The sequence below is a fragment of the Pteropus medius genome, unplaced genomic scaffold (assembly GCF_902729225.1).
Source record: "Pteropus medius unplaced genomic scaffold, Ma_sr-lr_union100, whole genome shotgun sequence".
Lineage (NCBI taxonomy): Eukaryota > Metazoa > Chordata > Mammalia > Chiroptera > Pteropodidae > Pteropus > Pteropus medius.
Genome location: NW_024341756.1, coordinates 492,274 through 515,582, shown reverse-complemented (window position 1 = coordinate 515,582; position 23,309 = coordinate 492,274). Strand labels below are relative to the sequence as shown.

General features: G+C 34.8%; 1 protein-coding gene across 1 annotated transcript in view; it reads right to left on the bottom strand.

Moving 5' to 3' along the window:
- The window catches only part of BMS1 (BMS1 ribosome biogenesis factor), a 42,129-nt gene that overhangs the window by 5,735 nt on the left and 13,085 nt on the right, over positions 1 to 23,309 (bottom strand). The window contains exons 12-19 of the mRNA XM_039852737.1: positions 22,612 to 22,766; positions 18,094 to 18,175; positions 7,075 to 7,148; positions 6,081 to 6,251; positions 3,271 to 3,459; positions 3,000 to 3,180; positions 2,742 to 2,800; positions 1,855 to 1,977 (exon numbers count right to left, since the gene is read on the bottom strand). Of these exons, the coding sequence (XP_039708671.1) occupies positions 1,855 to 1,977; positions 2,742 to 2,800; positions 3,000 to 3,180; positions 3,271 to 3,459; positions 6,081 to 6,251; positions 7,075 to 7,148; positions 18,094 to 18,175; positions 22,612 to 22,766 (1,034 nt within the window). The remainder of the gene's footprint in view (positions 1 to 1,854; positions 1,978 to 2,741; positions 2,801 to 2,999; positions 3,181 to 3,270; positions 3,460 to 6,080; positions 6,252 to 7,074; positions 7,149 to 18,093; positions 18,176 to 22,611; positions 22,767 to 23,309) is intronic.

Here is a 23,309-nt window from a genome sequence, read left to right as displayed (position 1 = left end):
CCTGCAGCCAGACCTCCCAAGACTGTGCCACTGAGCCCCACAGGACACATATTAGATAAAGTCACTCTACAAAGATCAAGAGACTTAGGAGCCCTAACTAATACACAGAAACAGAGGGAGGCAGCCAAAATGGGGAGAAAAGAAACATGTCCCACATGAAAGAAGAGTACAAAGCTCCAGAAAAAGAACTTAACAAAATGGAGGCAAGCAATCTACCAGATGCAGAGTTCAAAACATGGGTTATAAAAATGCTCAATCAACTTAGAGGAAGAGTAGATGAACTCAGTGAGAACTTTAACAAAGAAATAAAAAACATAAAAATGAAAATGGAAAACATAATAGGGAACCAGTCAGAAATGAAGAATACAGTATCTGAGATGAAGAATACATTAGAGGAAATCAGCAGAGTAGATGAAGTGGAGGATCAAGGATGGGGTAGCGGAAGATACCCAATCAGAACAAGAAAAAAGAATCCGAAAAAATGAAGATAGTTTAAGGGGTCTCTGGGACAACATCAAGTTTAACAACATTCGCATAATCGGAGTACAAGTAGGAGAGCGAGCAAGGAATTGAAAACTTATTTGAAGAAATGACAGAAAACTTCCCTTAACCTGATGAAGGAAATAGACTTACAATCCTAGGAAGTTCAGAGAGTCCCAAACAAGATAAACCCAAAGAAGTTCACACCAAGACACACGCATACTTAAAACATCAAAGGTTAAAGACAAAGAGAGAATCTTAAAAGCAGCAAGAGAAAAGCAATTAGTTACCTAAAAGGGAGCACCCATAAGACTGTCAGCTGATTTCTCAACAGAAACTTTGTAGGCCAGAGGGCTTGGCACAAAATACTCAAAATGATGAAAATCCAGGGCCTACAACCAAGATTATCCAGCTAAGCTATCATCTAGAATCGAAGGACAGATGAAGAGTTTTCCAGACAAGAAAAAGCTAAAGGAGTTCATCACCACCAAGTCCGTATTACAGGAAATGTTAGAGGGTACTTCTTTAAGAAGAAGAAAAAAAATATGTATCAAAAATATGAATAAAGATAGGCAAGAACTACATATCTATCAACAAGTACTTCAAATGAAAAAGAATTAAGTGCTCCAATCAAAAGATAGGGTGGCTGAATGGATGAAAAAACAAGACCTTTATGTAAGTTGCCTATAAGAGATTCACTTCAGGTTGAAAGACACACACAGATGGAAAGTAAAAGGATGGAAAAAGATATTTCATGATGGACCTAGAGGGTATTGTGCTGAATGAGGTAAGTCAGACAGAGAAAGATAAATGACATATGATTTCACGTATATGTGGAATCTAAAGAACAAAATAAATGCACACACACAAAACCCAGAAACAAACTCATAGATACAGAGAACATTTTGAGGGTTACCAGATGGTAGGGGGGTTTTAGGGGGGATGGGTGTAAGGGGAAGGGATAAGAAGTACAAATTGGTAGTTACAAAACAGGGGGAAGGGATAAGAAGTACGAATTGGTAGTTACAAAACAGTCATGGAAATATAAAGTACAACATAAAGAATGTAGTCAATAGTGTTGTAATAACTATGTATGGTGTCAGAGGGGTGCTATATTTATTGGGGTGATCGCCTTGTGAGTTATACAGATGTCTAATCACTATGTTGTCCACTCGAAACTAATATTGTATGCCAACTATAATTGAAAAATAAAAAATATTATGAAAAAAAGAAGTAAACTAAAAATATCAAAGACCAAGTTCATAAAAGATTTCAGATATTTCTCTGAAAATATCAGACCTGTATTTTAGAAATATTTCATTCCTTGTTTAACAATATATATTTATAAATATGTGAATATAAAGATATACAGACCTTAATGAATGAAGTATTCTTGAAAATTTTATACGGAAAACCAGTTAACTTTAATTTCTTCACAATTTTTATGGATTTATCTAGATCAAGGACAACTCCTGTGGCAGCAATCCGGAAATCAGGCTAAAAAGGAAACCCCCAAAATTTGAATTAATGCACAGTAATCACTAGAGAAAAATTACAATTCTCTGTGATGTAATAAATTACCAATGTACATTTCACTTACAATCAGCTAAGAACAAAAAAGACTGACCATGCAAAACAGAATTTTAACAAAAGCAATCTGAAACTATAATACATGTAAGCCAAACTAATAATAATATCTTCTATATTTTCCTGAGGTGGTTTCATAGCAACATAATTTCACAACGATGACCTATTTGGAATAAAAAGAAATATGAAAATTTGGTCAATGTTTAAGAAATTAAATTTTGTACCTCCAGGGTGGACTCCATCTGCTTATTATTCTATTTACTTTTCTGTTAAATGGGGCCAATAATACGTGCTCTGACTGATCAGATGAAGACTGTGAACACACTTTGCTAAACTAATATTACAGGGCGTATTCTTACATCTACCTGGTAATCAATATAGCCTCAGAACCTGCTATAGTTGATAGCACATGGTGAGCACTACCTAAATATTTTTAGAAAAATAAGTCCAAAAAGCACATAGAAATATTAAATGTCACCAGTACTATTACAATTCTTCTTCTATCTCCCTCTTCCACACTCTCACAACCTACTTAAAAAGATGTAGGAAAATTAAAAGCAGAAAATTTACTTTACACCTTACAAATTTTCAACTTAAAGGTTCATGTACATACTCCATATTCAAGATATATTTCTCAAACACAATCTGTAAAATAAAACATCCAAGATACTTACTATTATGCCACTGACAGACTGTACTGCCAAGAAGCCAGTTCCTTGTGGAGTGATAGGACCTTAAATAAAACAGAAAAAAAAATATATATAGTGAACCACAAAATATGGAATCTGTTTTAAATATATATACTCCAATCCAGAAAAAAGAGAAAAATCTTATGAATTGGGATTTCATGAAAGGAAAAAAGCAAAACTATAATGATAAGGCCTAAAAGGTTTAAATTAACCTAAAAGCAAATTATTCTAATCACATTTTACCCCAGAAGGTTGCTCCACAATGCATGTGCTGTGGGGTATATTTTAAAAGCCTCTGTCTTCCATTGTGGTCTTCAATATAATAGAGTGGGGTGGTCTGAAACCTCCTCCATCCTACAGAAAAAATGATTGGATCTCGGGACTTGAGGATTTTCTTATACCAACGATGTTTCTTCAAACGCATCTGAGGGAAGAGGAAATCTCAGTAAGATTATTGGTGAAAGTATGTTAAAAAAAACCCTTCAATTTTAAGAATGTAGCAAAGAGTACCTACCTGTACATATCCAACATTGCCCTCACTATTGCCCAAACCACCCAAAATAATTGGGTAATGAGGATCAAAGTTAAGCACGAATTCACAGGGAACATTCTCTATCTCAATTCGGACATACATCCCAGGTCGAAAACCCTCATATTGAACTCTGGCTTCATCATCTTGATCTTCGAATTCTGCCCGGTTAAGCTAGATATGAGAGGGGACGAAAAAACAATAAAAACCCTACAATGCTGTTTTCTAAAGTTAATATTTAAAAAATGAGCAATTTCTAAATAAAGGAACCATGCACAGAATTATTTAGGCCTTACCCTAACTAAAAATAATAGACATTTTATCTTCACAGTTTGTTCAGTATATGTCCCAACAATTATTTTCTCTGTTGTTCCAAGGTATAGCAAATGTGAACAACTCTGAAAGGAGCCCTTAATGTTGGTCAGCAAACACTCTCAGCTTCTCCAGTCTATACTTTCTTTTCTTATTCTCCAAACAATTATTTCAGTTTTTCTCCTTTCTTCAAACACCTAATATCCACCTCCTCACTGTCACTCTTAGCTGTTGACTATTTCCTAATTCATTCAAAAACTAAGCAATCTGAAAGAACTTCCATAGCCAATCTCTTTACTAGGGCTTAGGCCCATATCCAGTCTTTTATTATAGTTCTACATTGTTCAATATAGTAGCCATACATGGCTTTTTGAATTGAAATGAATTAAAATTAAATTTAAAATTTAATTGAAATTTAACTGAAATTAAATTGAAATTAAAAATTCAGTTCCTTAATCACATTAGCCACATTTCAAGTGATCAGTATCAACATGTGGCTAGCAGCTACAATACAGTACAGCACAGATATATATTTCCCTTATCACAGAAAGTTCTACTGGGTAGCTGTTATAGATTATTTATCAATGTGTCTATTTAAGGTCAAACTTCATTTGCACAATAGATATGCACTCTTGGACTTTATTCCAACATATTTTGCTGTTATTTCTCTCATCTTAAAACCTTCTTTTGACTCCACTTCCTCCAACTTGTCCTCCATTTCTCTGTTTGTCTCTAAAGAAAATGCCACAGAAGTTTTCTACAGCTTCAGTCTTTAGTTCTTCTGCTCCCATTCTTTTAAATTCCTTAAAATCACACTTTAACCCACACTCCATAAAAATGCTTGCTAGAGACACTTCCTAATCCAATGGTCAAATGTGTTTTAACTGTAGTTAACATATCGGTGAGATTTAAAAAAATTTATCACTTCCTTCTATAGCGGCTTTCAGCATACCTCATATTCTCAGATTTCTTCTGTCTCCTGAGCACTGCTTAATCTCCATTGCTGCTTATTCTTCTCTGCCCAGTCTCTTACAATGACATACCCAGAGTCATCCTGGTTCTCTCCTCTCCTGTCTCTATACTCACTCCCCAGTTATCCTATCCATCTCATGGCATTAAGTAGCATCTAGATGTTGAGAACCATACAACTAAGTACTTGGCCCCAACCTCTCTACAGAACTCCTCACTGGCTACTTGACACTTCCACTTGTCTGAAAGATAACTCAAACCTAACAGAGCCAAACTTCATCTTCCCAGACAAACCTATACCAACTAGAAGCTTTTGTATCTTACTTATGACAACTCGATTCCTTCAATAAGTCATCTTATTTTCTCTCTCACATGCCCCGCATTCAATCCACCAGGAAATCCTATTGATCTGCCTTTCAAATAAAGTACACTCGGAATTTGACTCACCTCCATAGCCACACATCTTCCCTGCCACACACTTCCCCAAACCCTGGTATGAGCTACTTTAATCTTACTTAACTCTTGCCAGAGCAATCCTCTTATAGGTAATTAGATAGTACATGTCTCTCCTCTGTTCAAATGGGCTTCCATTTCACTCAGAGTAAAAAAAAAAAAGCCAGTCTTTTACAATGGTGCACAAGGTTCTAAGTGATTTTAAATTGTAAATGCCTGAAACAAAGACCAAGTGACATTCCTTGGTCACTTTGTCAAAGGTCAGTACAGATTTGGAACAACTATGTTAATGACTAACCAGGAGATGCTTCTTTGACTAGATGAAGGCCTAGATTGAGCAAAGCCTTGTGACTGCATTTTACAAATCATATACTTCACTGCATAAGGCATATTAAGGTATGTTCCAGCTTATAGAGATTTCTGGTACCCCACTTGTCAAAGAACAACTCAAACACTCACCATCAACTGCGTACATATCTTCGTCTTTCAGAGTGAGTGCATCAGCCTGCTCAGTATCCCCAGGCAAAAGGGCTAGACTATCTTTCTTTTAGCATTCCACATGCTCCTCTTTTCTCCAGATCTGATCTTAACTCAAAATATTCCCTGAATTCTGATCAAGGCGAATTTTAAAAAACCTTTCCTGGAGAGCAACAGTGTGTGCATAAGCCACACAGATCAAGAATCACCTACTCATTCAAATGACTTATGGTTCCACGGAGCAGTAATTATAATGCTAAGGCAATGCTGGCATTTAAATAAACACTCTATCTCAAATCACTACCCTGTAATATCCTCAGAAGTGGCAGCAGTGTCTCAGCCATTTATTTCCTCAGCACTTAATGCTTGGTAAAAAATAAGCACTAATATCTTTCTAGTGAATTTCTGACCAAAGAAATTAGTAGATGACTGCATGAATAAACACATACATCTCCATCTCGACCTAGGGGTCTAAATGAGAGGCACAGAAGCAGGTCAGGGAGCAGATATCTAAAAAACATTAAGTATTCACAACACTAGATTATAGCCTTGAAATGAGGCTGATAGGATCTGAGTTTTCTTACCTGCGCTTGTTTCTGCATTTCTTCTTTAAGATCATCGAAGTATGAGCTTTCTCCTTCATCGTATTCTGCATCAAACATCTCCTTCAATTTTCTCTTCTTATCCAAATGCTTTTTCTTGGCACTTTCCTCTGGGTCAATTTCTTCCTTAACTTCTTCCTCTATATCTTCAATCTTAAATTTCCAGAAGAGAAAATTTTGTAAAAGTTTGTGGAGATCTTTTCTTTAAACTTAAAGGAGATTTTAAAAGTTCTACTGAGCTGCAAGAATCTTAAGTATGAGCATCAGGAAAACAAAACAAAACACAGCCTTCAGCTCGAAATACCATGTATTGCTACAAGAGACATTTAGAGCATCGAAGAAGGATTGTAATTAGTATCAATATGATGGCTAAGTGGAGGGCCAGGGGAAGGAGGGAGCAATTGGGGTCATCGTTTTATGAACATTATAGATGTCTAACCAATGTACTGTACACTTGAAATTAATTTAAATAAATAAATAATTTTTTTTAAAAAGACAGACAGACATCTGCATTATAATTAACTGCCATTCCTTAATCTGTCTAGGAATGCCAAATGTGAATAAAAATAACAGCAAGTGTCCCCAACCTAGATGCTCCCAGATATTGTTCTAAAGAAATCTTAGGGAGAACAGGGAATTAGTTTTTCCAAATGGCACTTAAATTTAAGAAGAGAATGTGGCAAAAGGAATGGTGAAAAGGAAGACAGTGACTCAGGAGCTAAAACTTTCAATGACTGAAGAATCGTAATTCAATGACAAGAAGAGGCAATAGGTATTACCCAAAAGAATCAAAAATAACAAATAAAGCAATGACTTTTGATCCATCACCACCCTCCATACTTTTAGGAAGGAATTCATCCAGTCTCTAATCTACACAGATAACAAGATTTGAATTTCTCAAAACAGGCTTCTCTCAGAATATACTGAACACAGATCAAGGACCAGTGGCTAATGGTAAGCCATGGTAAAGTCATACCTGAGTATCCGGGTCTGATTTTCCCTTGTGCATGTTACCTGTTTCCAGGTCTTCAAAGTCACCATAGAGCTCCTCTAGGAAAAGAACATCCGAATGATTCCTCTGTGAATAGGGTCTGCATATGACAATTTAGTACAACCCAACACCAGGTGGACAGTGCATTCTACGTCCCAAATTTTGTTTTTACTATTCCCATCGCTACACACCCCAGAAGAATCCTGCACTTACATAGGTTTCTTTTTCTTGTTAAATTCTATTTCATCGCCTGTTAAGTAAACAAACACAATCCACATTTCCATACTTTACTTCAACACACCACAAAACCAAGAGCTATTTTTCCAGTATAGGTAACAGACACTGCATTGCCTCTGAGATGCACACAAAGGTGGCATACATGGCCCTGCAGGTGAGACCTTAAAACCAACAGTTCAAAGAGTGACTGTAAAAACGAGTCTCAACAGTAAGATCAACACAACACAATCATGTGACATACCTAGGGAAAATCTTATATTATATAAAATACATCATTTAGAGTAGGTGTAGTACCTAAAACAGTGCTGAGCACACATGACGAGCTCATTTATTCATTCATTTTTTTGGAGCTCTAAGTTAAGTCATGGGTTTTATCCTTAATAGAAGTAGACAAGTTAAAACTCCTTTGGGAGGCAACTTTAGAAGGGTATTAAAACATTTTCATGCAAGAAAGAACCAAAGAGTCAAAGGATATATAAAAGATGGGAAGACTACACTGTAATAAAAACAAAAAAGGATAACATACTTAGGAATAAGAAATGCGCTGGATCTTTATTTTAAAATTTATTAAAGATTTAATTTGCTACCAAAGGATACATGGAATAATATTAGCTAACACTTTTAAGTGCTTTACATACCAGAGAATGCTCTAAGTACTTTACATACCTTAACTACATTTCTCAATATAACCCAATGAAGATGGTATTATTAATATTACTTACTGAATAAAGATTACCATGTGTTTAGAAGGAAGACTCAGTATCATTAAGATGCCAATTCTCCCTTTAACATAATAAAATACCAGACTTACACATCAATAAGTATCTTAAATGTAAACGGCATAAATACACCAATCAAGAGACAGATTGGCAGAGAGGATTAAAACACATAACCCTACTATATGCTGTTTATAAGAACCTCACTCCAAATTTAACGACCTAAGTAGATTAAGGACAGAGAAAGATATACCATGCAAATTCATCTTTAAAAAAAGCAGAAGTACTATATAAATATCAAGTAATTTCAGAGCAAAGAAAATTATCAGGGCCAGAGAGGGGCTTCATTGAACTATAAGACTTATAATTTCATGTACTGTCCTGACAGCTTTGAGCCTCACAAGGTACCAATGGCCTAGCTGTGAGTAGGCCTGCCAGACATGCTCTCATCCTATGAAAAAGGATCCCTACCATACCAGTGTTTTTTATCATTTGGGCCAATTGTACTCACCCAGTCCTCAACCTAACAGGTTTCATTTCACCTCTCTGCCAGACTATGATTTTATTCAAAAAAGCTAATCACATTTTCCCAATGGAACCAACAGTCATCTCATGCTCTTTTAACTAAAAAGCCTGCTTCCCAAATATAATCCCTGCATGGCATGCAGTGTCATCTTCCTTCAGGCTGTGAGTGTACATGACTAATAAACTGCTGTTGATATCATCTGCCTAGTGTCAGGTATTGGCTGTTCAGCCATACCCATAACCATAGTGCTGGAATCTCTCCCTCACCAATGGGGTAAATAGGTGACTATAATTTACAATTACAAATGGATCAATCCACCAAGAAGACATTAACAATCCTAAATGTGTATATACCAAACAGAGCCTCGAACATATGAAGCAAAAATTGATAGAGCTGAAAGAATAGATAAATCTATAATTATACTTGGCAACTTCAACATCTTCCTCTCATCAACCAATAAAAACTAGATAGAAGATCAGTGAAGATACTAAAGATTTGAATTACACAGCCAATCCATAAGAACTTGACACATATAGAACACTCTACCTAACAACAGCAGAATACACAATTTTTAAAGTACCCATAGCACATCTACAAAGATGGGGCACATTCTGGGTAATAAAGCAAATCGCAACAAATCTAAATGGCTTAAAATCATAAGCATATGTTCTTAGTACATAATGTAATTAAACTGGAAATCAATAACAAAGACAACAGAAAAATTTCTAAACATTTGGTAATTAAACAACACACTTCTAAATAATGCGTAGGTCAAAGATAAGTCTCAGGAATATAAAAATGCATAGAACTAAATGAAAATGAAAATACAACTAATATGAAAAGTTGTGGAGTACAGCTAAATAGTGCTGACAGGGCAATTTACAGCACTAAATGCTCACATTAGAAATGAGATAGATGTCAAACCAATAATCTAAGAAAATTTAAAAGTGCAAAATAATCTAAGACAAGCAAAGAACAGAAATAATAAAATGCAGAAGTCAATGAAATTGAAAACTGGAAAACAGAAAAATCAACAAAACAAAAAATGTTTATTTGAAAAAAATCAACAAAATTAATAAACCTTAATGACAAAGATAAAAAGAGAGAAGGCACAAATCACAAATATCAAGATTGAAACCAAGTATTATCAAAATAGATTTTGCAGCCATTAAAAGGATATTAAGGGAATACTATGAACATTATACTCAGAATACCAAAGCTGGCCTCTTGGAGAAGGCACTTAATGGAACTTTTACTTCTCCAATAGGCCTTGAAATTCTGTGAAAACCACAAGCTACCGAAATTCAGGCAAGATGGAATAGACAACTTAGAGTCTTATAACCAATAAAGAAATAAAATTTGTAATTATAAGCTCCCCAAAAGATCTCCAGGACCTGATAGTTTCACTGGAGAATTATATCAAACATTTAAGAATTCATCCCAATTCTATACAATTTCTTCCAGAAAACAGAAAAATTTGGAACACTTTCCAACTCATTTTATGAGACCAGTATTACACTGATACTAAAAACAGTAAAGACAATACAAACAAAACTAACAACATTACAGACCAGTATTTCTCATGCACTTAGACATAAAATTCTTCAACAAAATACTACCAAATGAAATTCGACAGCATATAAAAAGCATTATATGCCATGACCAAGTGGGATTTATTCCAGATGAGCGAGGCAGTTCAACATTCGAAAATTAATCAATGTAATCCACTATATCAAAGTGTAAAGAATAAAATTCACATGATCCTATCAATTGACACTGAAAAGCATTTGACAAAATTCAACACTCACTCATGATTAAAACAAACAAACAAAAACCGAAAACACCTCTTAGTATAGTAGCAATAAAGAGGAACAGAGCCCAGAAGGAGCATCCACAGAAAAACCAAACTAACATCATACAGTGAAAAACACTGAGAATAAGGCAGGATTTCCACTCTTAATGCTAGTCCTAGCCATTACAATAAGGAAAAATAAAAATAAAAAGTATATAGAAATCAAAGACAGGCTGAAAAGGATAATACTGCCCCTATTGGCAGATAACATGACTGCCTATGCAGAAAATCCCAAGCTATCTACAAAAAAAAAAACAAACCAAAAAACAAACTTCCTTGAATAAGTGAGTTCAGAATAAGAGACAAACAAAAATCAATCAAAATGAAATAAAATCAATCAAAATAAAATCAATCAAAACGAAATAAGCATAAACTTATCAAAATATATTCTCCATTAGTGTGCTGAAAAATCAGACTTAAATAAATGGACAGATATACCATGTTCCTGGATCGGAATACTCAAAATAGTAAAGATTCTCCCAAAATTGATCTATAGGTTTAATGTGACTCCCATCAAAATTCAAGTAGATTTTTTGTAGACATAGATAAGCTTATTTTAAAATTCATATGCAATATTACAGGTCCTAGGATAGATAAACCAATCTTAAAAAAGAAGAGTACAGTGAGAGAAATCACTCTAACCAATATTGTTTACTGTATAACTACAATAACTAAGATAGTTGGTATTGGTGGAGGGACTGACATATAAATGAATGAAACGGAAGAACCCAGAAACATACCCACACAAAGATGCTCAACTAATCTTTGACAAAGATGCAAAAGTAATTAATGGAACAAAAAGTGCTGGAGGAATTATACATCCACAGGCAAAAATATAAACCTTGACCTAAACCTCACATCTTATCGAAAAAAGCAAAATTAAATTGATTACAGACATAAACAAAAAAAGTTATAAAACTTTTAAAAAATAACATAGGAGAAAATCTTTAGGATCTAGGAATAGAAAATAGTTCTCAGACATGACATCAACTACATGATCCCTAAAACAAAGTTATAAATTGGGCCTCATTAAAATTAAAAATTTTTGCTCTGTGAAAGGCCCTATTAAGAAAATAAAAATAGAAACTATAGGAGAAAAATATCTGCAAGCCACATATCCAACAATGAAATAAAATATAAAAGAACTCTCAATATTCAACAGTTAAAAAAATAAAAACCTATCCGATTAGATAAAGGGCAAAAGATATCCACGGACATTTTACCAAAGAATATATACAGGTGGCAAATAAGCACATGAAAAAATGCTCAACATCATTAGCCACCAGGGAAATATGAGTCCATAGCCTCTTGATCCATGTGTGCTTGTGCTGTCTGCTATCAGTTCAACATCCAAATCAAAATTTGGGTGGGAGGTCTATTAGTATAATAACATCACATCAACAAATCTAATAAGGAAAAAACACAATAACTCAAGACATAACAAAAATGCATTAAAACTTAATCAAAAATATAAAACTGCTTAGAAACAAGAAATATATGGTAATGCAAAAAAACTTTAGAGATAGAAAAGATTTAAATAGGAGTAGAATGTGTTCCTGGACAAAACTAAATACTATACAAAAGTTTCAATTATTCTCAAATTAATTTTTTAGTTTAATGTAAAACTATTAAAAAAAAAACATACTTCATTATTTACCAAAATAGTTTTCAAAGTTAATTTACTGACCTATGAATTATCAAAACTAAAAACAACTGATAATATCCAGTTTTGGTCAAGATATAGAGAAAACTGCTTGCTTATATACCGTACTAATTAGGAATATGAAAGTCAGGACATTGGTCTAGGGCAACTTAAGTTCAGAATTAAAATGTATATACTCTTTGACAAAGTAATTCCATTTCTAAGTATATGCTCTACAGAAATGTTCCCATAAATTGTTAAGGATGTTCACTGTGATTTTATTTCTAAGAATAAAAACTGAAAAAAAATTGAATGGTAGTGTTAAAAACTTGAAGGCACATTAACACAACATACAGTCATTAAAAAGAATGAGGTTACAGTCAAGATAGTGGAGTAGGTAAATGCTATGCTTCCCTCCTCACAACTATATAAAGATTACAACTAGACTATGTTTTATGTCTATGACTAGCCATCATTGGGAGTTGCCTGAAGTCTAGATGAACAGAAGTCTTAACACAGGGAAACAGAGAAGAGGCCACCTGGAGAGTGGTAGGTGGGGCAGAGATGTGAAACGAGTTGGTCCCATACCCACATGCGGCAGTTGAGAATTGGAAGAAGTATCTCAGCTGCGGAGATCCTCCCAGAAGAGTGAGGGGTCCTGGCCCCATGCCAGCTCCCCAGCCCAGGGTTCCAGTGCAAGTGAAGAGAATTCCTCACAACTACTGGCTGTGAAAACCAGTGGAGATTGTGCAGAGTGAGTCAAAGGGCTGAGGGAGTCACAGACTTTCCAATTAAGGGGCCCATGCCTGAACTTGCTCATTGATGGACTCACTCGCTCTGAGTTTCAGCTCTGGGGCAGCAGCCAGAGGCGTGCCGGGGACATATAGGAGGTCCTAAGTTGTCTAACTCCAGGGTGAGGATTGGAGGGGCAGCTTTCTCTCAGACAGAAGTGCTGGCAGTATCCATTATTCCTTTGTTGAGCCATTCCCCGACCGGCTTGCAGATCCAGGCAAGCGCCATATCTCAGCAGTCTCCATCAATGTAGGTAACACAGGTCATCCAACCTTGAAGATTCCAAGACCTTGCTCCTCCCAACATGCGGGCCCACTGAAGCTGCTTCCAGTGGGTTTTCCATACAAACAGCCTGTCTTGGCTCATACTGTGGACTCTCCTAAAATCTCTCAAAGGTTCACAATATCTAAACAAGGAGCATCTGGCCTCAGAATGCCCTGTATTCCTTGCTGAGCAGCCCCAAGCCCAGCACTAGTTGCAGCCGGCCACAGTTTGCAGCTTAGCCTCTTAAAGCACTTCCAAGCCCAGCATGGTGGCAGTCATCTGCAGATTGCTTGGTGGCTCATGCCAGGTGACCCCAGGCAGGGCACAGGCTGCAGCTGAACTTGGCTTGAGGCAGCGCCCCTCCCAGGGGGCCTTGGCCTGCATATCTGGTGGCTGCCTTCAGTCTGAGCCGGAGCACCACCTAGAGTCACGACTGAGGATGACACACCCAAAGGACAGGCAGGGCAGGCACCAGAGCCCTGCTAAAGTGAGTCTTGCTCCTCCACTGGTCATGGCCAGTCATAACACAATAAGCCCAAGGGTCAATCCCTCGCACTGATGTGTAAATAGCAACCAAAGCTCAACTACAACAGGAGGGCACACACAACCCATACAAGGGACACACATGGAGTACCCGGCTCGGGTGACCAAGGAAGACGGCTACTGGGCCCCACAGCACACCTACTATATAAGACCAAGTTACTAAAACTGGGAGACAGAGCGGCACTATCTAAACATAGAAACAAACACAGAAAGGAAGCCAAATGAGAAGACAAAAAAAAAAAAACATATCCCAAGTGAAGGCATAAAACAGAGCTCCAGAAAAAGAACTAAACAAAATGGAGACATGCAATCTACCAGATGCAGAGTTCAAAACATTGCTTATAAGGATGCTGAATGAACTTAGGGGAAGAGTAAATGAACTCAGTGAGAACTTTAACATAGAGATAGAAAACATAAAAAGAACCAGTTAGAAATGAAGAATACAATAACTGAAATGAAGAACACCTTAGGAGGAATTAATAGTAGATCAGATGAAGTGGAGGATCGAATCAGCAATTTAGAAGATAAGGCAGCAGAAAACACCTAATCAGAACAGCAACAAGAAAAAATAATCCAAAAAAATAAAAAGAGATAGTTTAAGGGGCCTCTGGGACAACATCAAGTGTACCAACATTAGTATCATAGGGGTACCGCAAAGAGAAGAGAGCAAGGAATTAAACACATTCGAAGAAATGACTGAATATTTCCCTAACTTGGTTAAGGAAACAGACATACAAGCCCAAGAAATGCAGAGTCCCAAACAAGATGAGCCCAAAGAGGCCCACACCAAGACACATGCATAATTAAAATGCCAAAGGTTAAAGACAAAGAGAATCTTAAAAGCAGCAAGAGAAAAGCAGTTAGTTATCTACAAGGGAGCTCCTATAAGACCGGCAGCTGATTTCTCAACAGAAACTTTGTAGGCCAGAGTGATTGGTACAAAATATTCATAGTAAAGAAAATCCAGGACTTACAATCCAGCAAAGCTATCATTTAGAACTGAAGAATAGATAAAGAGCTTCCCAGACAAGAAAAAGCTAAAGGAGTTCATCACCATCAAGCCAGTATTACAGGAAATGTTAGACAAATTTAAGAAGAAAAAATGAAAAAAAAAAAATATATGAATAAAATAGCAATCACTACATATCTAGCAACAATCAAAAGACAGGGTGGCTCAGTGGATAAGAAAACAAGACCATTACCTATGCTGCCTACAAGAGACTCACTTTGGATTGAAAGATGCACAGAGACTAAAAGTAAAGGGATAAAGAAAGATGTTGCATGAAAATGTCAACAAACAAAAATTGGGGGTGTCAATACTTATACCAGACAAAATAGACTTTAAAACAAAGGGTATAACAAGAGACAAAGAAAGACCCAATGATCTCACTTCTGGTTATTTAACTGAAGAAACACAAAACACTACTTTGAGGGACACGTGAACCCATATGTTCATTGCAGCATTACTGACAGTAGCCAAAATATGGAGGCATCCTGGATGTCCATAAAGAAATGAATGAATAAAGAAAAGGTGGTATGTATATATATAAAATGGATATATACATGTATATATATATATACATATATACATATATACGTATATATATATACATATATATATATACGTATATATGTATATGTATGTGTATATATATATGTATATATATATATGCAAGCCATACGCAAGAATGAAATCTTGCCACCTGCAACAACATTGATGGACCTAGATGGTATCTGCTGAGTGGAGTAGTCAGACAAAGACAAATGTCATATGTGGAATCTAGAGAATAGGATAAACAAACAAACAACAGAAACAAGCTCATATGTACAGAGAGCATTTTGGTGGTTGTCAGATTGGGGATGAAGGGTTGGGTTAAGGGGAAGGGGATTAAGAGGTACAAATTGGTAGTGACAAGATAGTCATGGGGATGTATAGTATGGGGAATATGGTGAGTAGTATTGTAATGTATGGTGTCAGATGGGTACTAGATTTATCAGGGTGATCACTTCATAAGTTAAATAAATGTCTAATCACTGTGCTGTAAACCTGAAATATAATATTGTATGTCACCTATAATTGAAAAAAAGATAAAAATTTAAAAAAAAAAGAATGAGTTTATTCCATAGATTAAGGATGTCTTAAGTCACATATATTCAAGTAAAACAAGCATGCTGTAGAACATGTTAGATTAAATAGCATTTTTATGGGAACAAAAAATTATATCACACTCTTAACAGTGACTACACTCCCACAAGCTAGGAGTGGTAAGGAAAGATGACTCAGGAGTACTAAGTCCCAAATTTCTATATTCCAATATTTAAAGTTTTTGTGTTTGACTAATCTGCAAGTGTTACTGTTACTTTTATTTAAAGAAAAAATATAAAAATTAAATAGAAGTTAATCTAAAAGAACTGGTGTGAATGTGAATTAAGAAAATAATAAATGAGGTGAGTTCCCTTGGATTTCAAAAGGTATAATAAATATTTAATAGAGAAAAAATATGCTAATAGTACGATAATCAAAATAATCATCCAATAGCACAGAAGAAATGACCTTATAACTGACTGTTGATATACATACACATCTACACGTGCATGTGCATGCACACACACACAATAGGAATGCATCATAAACCAACATTATCCAACCAACAGTGATAAAAAAATGATGATCTGCAAATAAAATGAAGTTGTTTCTTACAGAAGTTCCAGATGGGATCAAGTTAAATGTACAAAATCAAAGTATAAAAATGATTCTAGGGCTAGTCATACAAAATTTAAGTGCTCAGTGACTGTACTGTGAGAGTTCATTCAAGGGCCTGGAATTAGCCTGAGCTCTTTTGCTAAAAAAAGAGCAAGCACCCTTGGTCAACGCATTGCTTTAGAACCATGGGTTCAAGAAGTTTTAGGGTTGTTTGCTCTAGGAGTTTGTCATCACTGTTTATTGATAATGGAATTGAGGAGGTGAGACCCTGAGAGGGCTCTGTAGTAGCAGGAGCATGCCTCTAAGAGAAGCAACATGTGAAAACCCAGGCAAGACTATTTGGCTCACTGGTTTCCTGATTTTTAATAAAAGTGTGTCATGCTAATAGTCCTTACAGAAGGAGAAAGGCTAGAGCTGCACCTGGACTCTGCAGACTCTGGGCTGTGTGGCAGCCTGTACTGATGCTGCTATATCACTTCCTTTTTCCATAATAAACTGTAGATTTGGAAGTATTGTCGTTTGAATTATATGGATTTTTTAGTAATAGAAACCCATAAAAATGCCTCAGTTCTTGCAGTAATGCAAAAGAAATGTCTATGGAAAAATTAAAAGTAACGAAATCCCACCAAAAAGATTGATAGATCTAACTACGCAATATTTTAAAATGTATGATTCATGTAATACTAAAAACTTTAAATGGTAAAAAGCAGAAAACTATATGAAACAAAGGATAAATATCCTTTAGAGAGTGATTTTACAAATCGTTAAAAAATACATTAACATATCATTAGAAAAATGGGCAAAGGACACAAAGAATTCACCAAAGAAATGTCAGTCAACACATCTTATTCTTACTTACACATAATAAAAAAAAATAGCCAGTTACAAATATAAGAAACTATTTTCATCTATCAAATTGGAAAAAAAAAATTTTATGGGTAATACTCAATATTGAAAGACAGTAACAAATTAATAAGTACTAAGATACACTTCTCACAGAATTAGAATGACTTTCTGAAAAATCTCTTGGCAACTGTGGTCCATAAAAATGACTCAACAATTCTTTTATGAATCTACCTTATAAAAATAAAAAATGTGGTCCAAGAGTTACTTCAAGGTGGTCCAAAGCAGAGTTATTAATAATATGGACAAAGTAAATTGTTTGTCTGTCAAATAACAAAACTATGAATTGAATTATAATGCTTGAATCATAAACAGAAAATCTTTTAAAAAATTTACTAACACAATTTATGTAAAATATTATAAATCAAAGTTGATATATATATATGTGCATATATAATATACGAACGTATATAAAATTTTTAAATGACTATAAGTTTAATAAAAGTTTCTTTTTATAGATGGTGGGAGTTATAGTATAATATTAACTTTTTATTTCAAATGTTTTACAATGCACACTATATCATTTTTTTAGAAAGGAAAATATAAATGATATTTGAGTACATTTTTCACATGCAAAATATCTATTTGTAACGAATACATGATAGAATTTATGGAAAGCTTCCCACTTTTCTTCAAGGTTCATATCTAATAAGTCAGTTAACCAAGGGGGGAAAACAAGATCATCATGAAAGGAATAACCAGAACTTTACCCATAACTCTTGTCAGGCAATTCATGCTTGACTATTAGTTTTGACTAGTAAAGATATAAAGAAAATAAAGTATAGAAAAGGCAGTCTTCTCTGAAAAATGCAGCATGTTACTCACCATCTTCTGCTAAGATCTTGGCTGCATCTTTATCCTCTTCCCACTTTCCAGTCACAAAGCAATCTCTGATACTGTTCATAACCTTACACAGAAAAATCAGCATTTAATTGACAGTGAGAAAGTCTTATTAGTCCACTGACCTCATAAGTAAACAAATATTTACTAATTCAACTGATTTTCAAAGTTTATTAGTGTTAAGGCAATGCAGTTTAGACAGCGGCATTTTTAAGAAAGTTAATCTTACTATTTGATACTCTAGACATACTGTGGCTGTTTGAAAACTTAATTCCTTTGACCAACGATAATATTCAAAGACAAAATACTTTGTAGAGCATAGTAGTGCCAAGAATACTGATGAGATTCTCAGTCTCAGATCTGCCAGATAATCTAGTATATAGTAGATACTGTTTGCACCTCTCAAATACATATTAAACCCTTGTACACAACTCTCCACTACAGAGTCTGTTTCCTGGGGAACCTAAAACAGCACATGTCATTCACTGCCAAGGCCTCAAAAACAAACTTACAGAAATCTTATATAGGTCCTAGTTTTCACCTGAATCATATTTTGGTTATGAATCGTGTTTTTCATACACAGCCTCACTCTCAAAGAGTAGTCTTGAGGCTAGTATGATTACAATGGATGCAAAAGCAAATTTGTTCATTTACTCATTCCTTTATGCCTATAATTACTCACTATATATTTACTGAACATCTACTCTATGCCAAGAAGCTCTGTAAGCAAACTGTTCCCAAAAGATCCTTATTTCATGACGCTTAACAATCCACTTAGGGAAATCAAAAACCAACCAACCAATCAACCAAACGAAATAGAATCTCCATGATAAAAGCACTCAACAAACTAAGAATAAAAGGAAAACATGATAAAGAGCATCCATTAAAAAATCCACATCTGGCATCATATTTAATGATGAAAGACTGAGAGCTTTTTCTCTAAGGTCAGAAATAGAAGAAGGATGTCTACTTTTACTTCTATTCAACATTGTACTAGATGTTCTAGCCAGGGCTATTAAGAAAGAAATTGAAATAAAAAGCATCCAGTTTAAAAAGGAAAACTATCTCTATTCACAGGTGATATGACCTGGTATACAGAAAATCCCAAGGAATCCAATGAAAAACTATCAGAACTAATAAATGAGTTCAGCAAGGCTGTAAGATACTAGTATTATATACAACAATAAATTTTATTTCTGTACACTAGCAATGAACGATCCAAAAATGAAATTATAACAGCATCAAAAAGAAAATGCTAGGAATAAATTCAACTAAAATTCAAAGCTTATATATACTCTTGATAACTACAAAACATTCTTGAAAGAAATTAAAGATCTAAACAAGTAGAAAGGTATTCCATATTAATAGATCAGAAGACTTAATATTGTTAAGATAACAATACTATCCAAAGGGATCTACAAGATTCACTGCAATCCCTATCAGAATTCCAGTTGGCTTCTTTGCAGAAATGGAAAAGCTGCTCTTAAAATATAGAAAACACAAGAGATCCAAAATAGACAAAACAATCTTGAAAAAGGACAAAGTTGGAGTCACACTTCTCAATTTCAAAATTTAATATAAAGCAATGGTAACTGAAACAGTATAGATGAATGGAATAAAATTAAGAATCCATAAATAAACCCATCTATCTATGGTCAAGTGATTTTTTTGTCTAGGATTCTAAGACAAGGCAATGGGGAAAGAATAGTCTTTTCAACCGTGATAACTGCATCTTCACAAGCAAAAGAATGCAACTCACACCAAATACAAAAATTAACTCAAAATGGACCAAAGACCTAAATGTAAGGACTATCTTATAAAACTCTTAAACAAAAACATAGGAGTAAATTATGATCTTGGATTTGGCAATGGTTTCTTGGATATGATACCAAACACACAAACAACAAAAATATAGACAGGTAATTCATTAAAATTTAAAACTTTGTGCTTCAAAGGGCACAGAAAAGACAATCTACAGAATGAGAGAAAATGTTTGTAAATCATGTATCTGACAAGGGACTTCTATCCTGAATATATAAACTACTCTTACAACTCAATGATAAAAAGACAAATAACCCAATTTTTTAAATGGGCAAATGGTATGAATACACATTTCTTCAAATAATACATATGAATGGCCAATAAGCACATGAAAAGATACCGGACCATCAGCAATCAGGGAAAGGCAAATCCAAACCATGAGATATCACTTCACAACCCTAAGATGGCTATTAAGAAAAAAACAAACAAACATAATAAATAACAAGTGTCGGTGAGGATGTGGAAAAATCAGAAGCCACATGCACTAATGGTAGGAATATAAAATGGTATGGCCACTTTTGAAAAGAGAAATGGAAAAACATGAGGAAAAAACTTTAATTGTTTTCAGTAATATTAATAGTAAATAGTAATGTTATACTGATACTGTTTCATGTTATATATCAGATAAAGCAAATGAGTAATTATACAATTTTCTAATTTCATCACCTTTGGATTCAAACAGGAAATAATTCTCCAATGGAAAAACAGAGTTACAAATGTAAGATAAAAGAGGTTAAGTAAAAACCCTGTAGTTCTGAATCTGAACAGGAAATATCTGTATGAATTCTAACTCTGGTTACTTGAAAAGGCCTAGAAACAATAATCAACCCATAGCAATGAGTATTACTATGCCCAGATTGAGAAGCTGAAATGCCATTTAGTACTAAAAAAGAAATCAGGATGTATGGCTGCTCCCAAGTCTGGCATCAGAGATGTAACAAGATGATGCTGGAATACCTTATCATATCAGATTGTAACAAAACAATCAAGGACTACTATGATCATGTCGAAAGAACACAAGGACCAATGTGAAGAGACTTCCACTAGCCAAAGATGGAAAAAATCCAAGCATCAATAAGGATAACAAGTGCAGTGAAAGAAAACACTCAACTATGTTTAAATGAGTTCAAAATGATTTAAAAAAAAAGAGTTGCCTTTGGATAATCACTCTGAAAACTGATAAAAAGAATCAAGCATTTATCCTGCTTATGTGGAACTGGGTAACCAAATAGTAGAAGAGGGGGAGTTTCTCTTTATAGAAGTATTCCAGTTAATATATATTATAGAGAAATTTGAACAGATTATCATTGTTTTACATCCTTATAAGTTAATGGATCTAGGCATTGAGGATCAACAACTTTTAACACCACAAAATGATTTTATGTGCCTCCTAATTAAAAACACCACCACCTAGGAAGCAGTCCTGCCAAAAATTAAAAAAAATATATATATATAATCTAAATCTAATCAAACTTCTAGATGTACGTTCACAGGGTGGCTACAACCATGTGGTTATTTAAATACTAATTAATTAAGATTAAATAAAACTTAAGTAAAATTAAAAATTTAGTTCTGAGCCACAAGTATCCACCTTGGACAGCTCATATATAGATTATTTCCATCATCAGAGTTCCATTGATATTATTCTGTACCAACTTACAGGAAAAACAGAGGACACAGGAGCCTGATAAGCTGCACAAAGGAATGCAGTGGAATCCACAAAGTCCAGAATATGAGAAACTCTACACACCAAATACTTAGTTTCTTAAAAAATTAAATGTAAGGGGGTAAAAAAAAAGATAGATGGAGAGGATTATGTATTTGAAGATTTAAAAGGCACAGTGGAAAACAAATCCCCAAATACATGATAAAAGTAAACTATGGTGTTTACTGATGCAAACTTGGAGGGTGAATTATGAGGAAGAAAATGGTAATCTTAAGAGTCATGGTTTCTTCTTCAGGGAGGGAGATGAAGTTACAGGGGTACTCATCTAGTAATCCATTAAGTTAAATAATTGCTTTATGTGGTTTTCTAAAATCTCTATTAAATCTTACCATAAAAAAACAGTTACATAAAATCTCATAAAGTACGTAAGTGCTACTCAATGAATTAAAATAGGTAATGTGATAGTGACTAGACTTCTCTGAAGAGTGACATTTAAGCTAAACTGACTGAATGATCAAAAGAAGCTAGCCTTGGGAAAATCAGAAGAACATTCCAGAAGAGAAACTAGAGGGGCAAGAGGTCTTAAGATGGGATTAAGCCTGACAAGTGGTGAGCAGGGAAGGAAATTTACCAGTGTCACAGATTTGTTTGTTTACAAATAGTATAAATTTTATATGTTAACTCAGGAACATTACATTTATTTTAGTTATAAAACAATTTTTTAAATGTATAAAACTTAAATGTAATGCTTTAAACTAAAGAGTAACACTACTATTCAGGCTAAAAGTTGAACATTTTCCCTTTCTTCATAGCACATGCACATGGTCCTACTAAACTCAGAACGTATTATTGCTAAGGATGCATGAAATATCCACTCCAATATCTGGGAAAATATGTTATCTTATAAAAATAAGACACTAATAACAGATAGGCAATACGGAAATCACACGACCTTCTTTTAGAACAATTCTCTAATTCTCTCATAAATCAAACATAGTATTCATAATCAGCCTTACCTCCTCTAAATCCCAATCACGGGGCATCTCCACATGAAATATGGAGCAGTCCAAAGAGTCAACCCTGTGCTTATACTCTCTGGCAGGCTGGTTGACACGAAACAACCCTCCAAGTTCTTCCCTCGTATCACCATCTTCTTCGTTATCTTGTGTCACTAAAAAGACCATCATCATGGAAAAGTGAGAACAAATCTATATCCTAAAGGACTTCGGACTGAGGGTCCCTGTTTGTGGTAGGTATGGTGGTGCCCCTGAGAAAAGCCAGAAAACATGTCTGCAGGACTTCTGTCCTCCTGCAAAGCACCAGCAAAGAGTGCACTGAGGAGAGAGAATATTGGAGGCTAGGGGTAGGGAAGGGACATTTATAACGGGAGAGCTTTCAATGATCATAAAGAGTTTGTCTGGAAGAATGTTGAGTCCCTAATCACTAAGCATAATCAGGCAAAACTTGAATGAAAATCAGTACACACCAATTCCTGATCTGATACTCCTAACCCACACATACTCTTTGGCTTGTTCTAATCATGTAGTAACTGGGAACTACGATATAAAATTTGCCATTTTATATTTTTCTGGCGCTAAATTCCACAAAAAAATTCTCATTAAGGACTTTATATAGGGAGTATAACACAACAGAGGATATTCTCATCAAGTTTTATGGCAAACCCCATATATCTATCTCATACAACCAATTTATG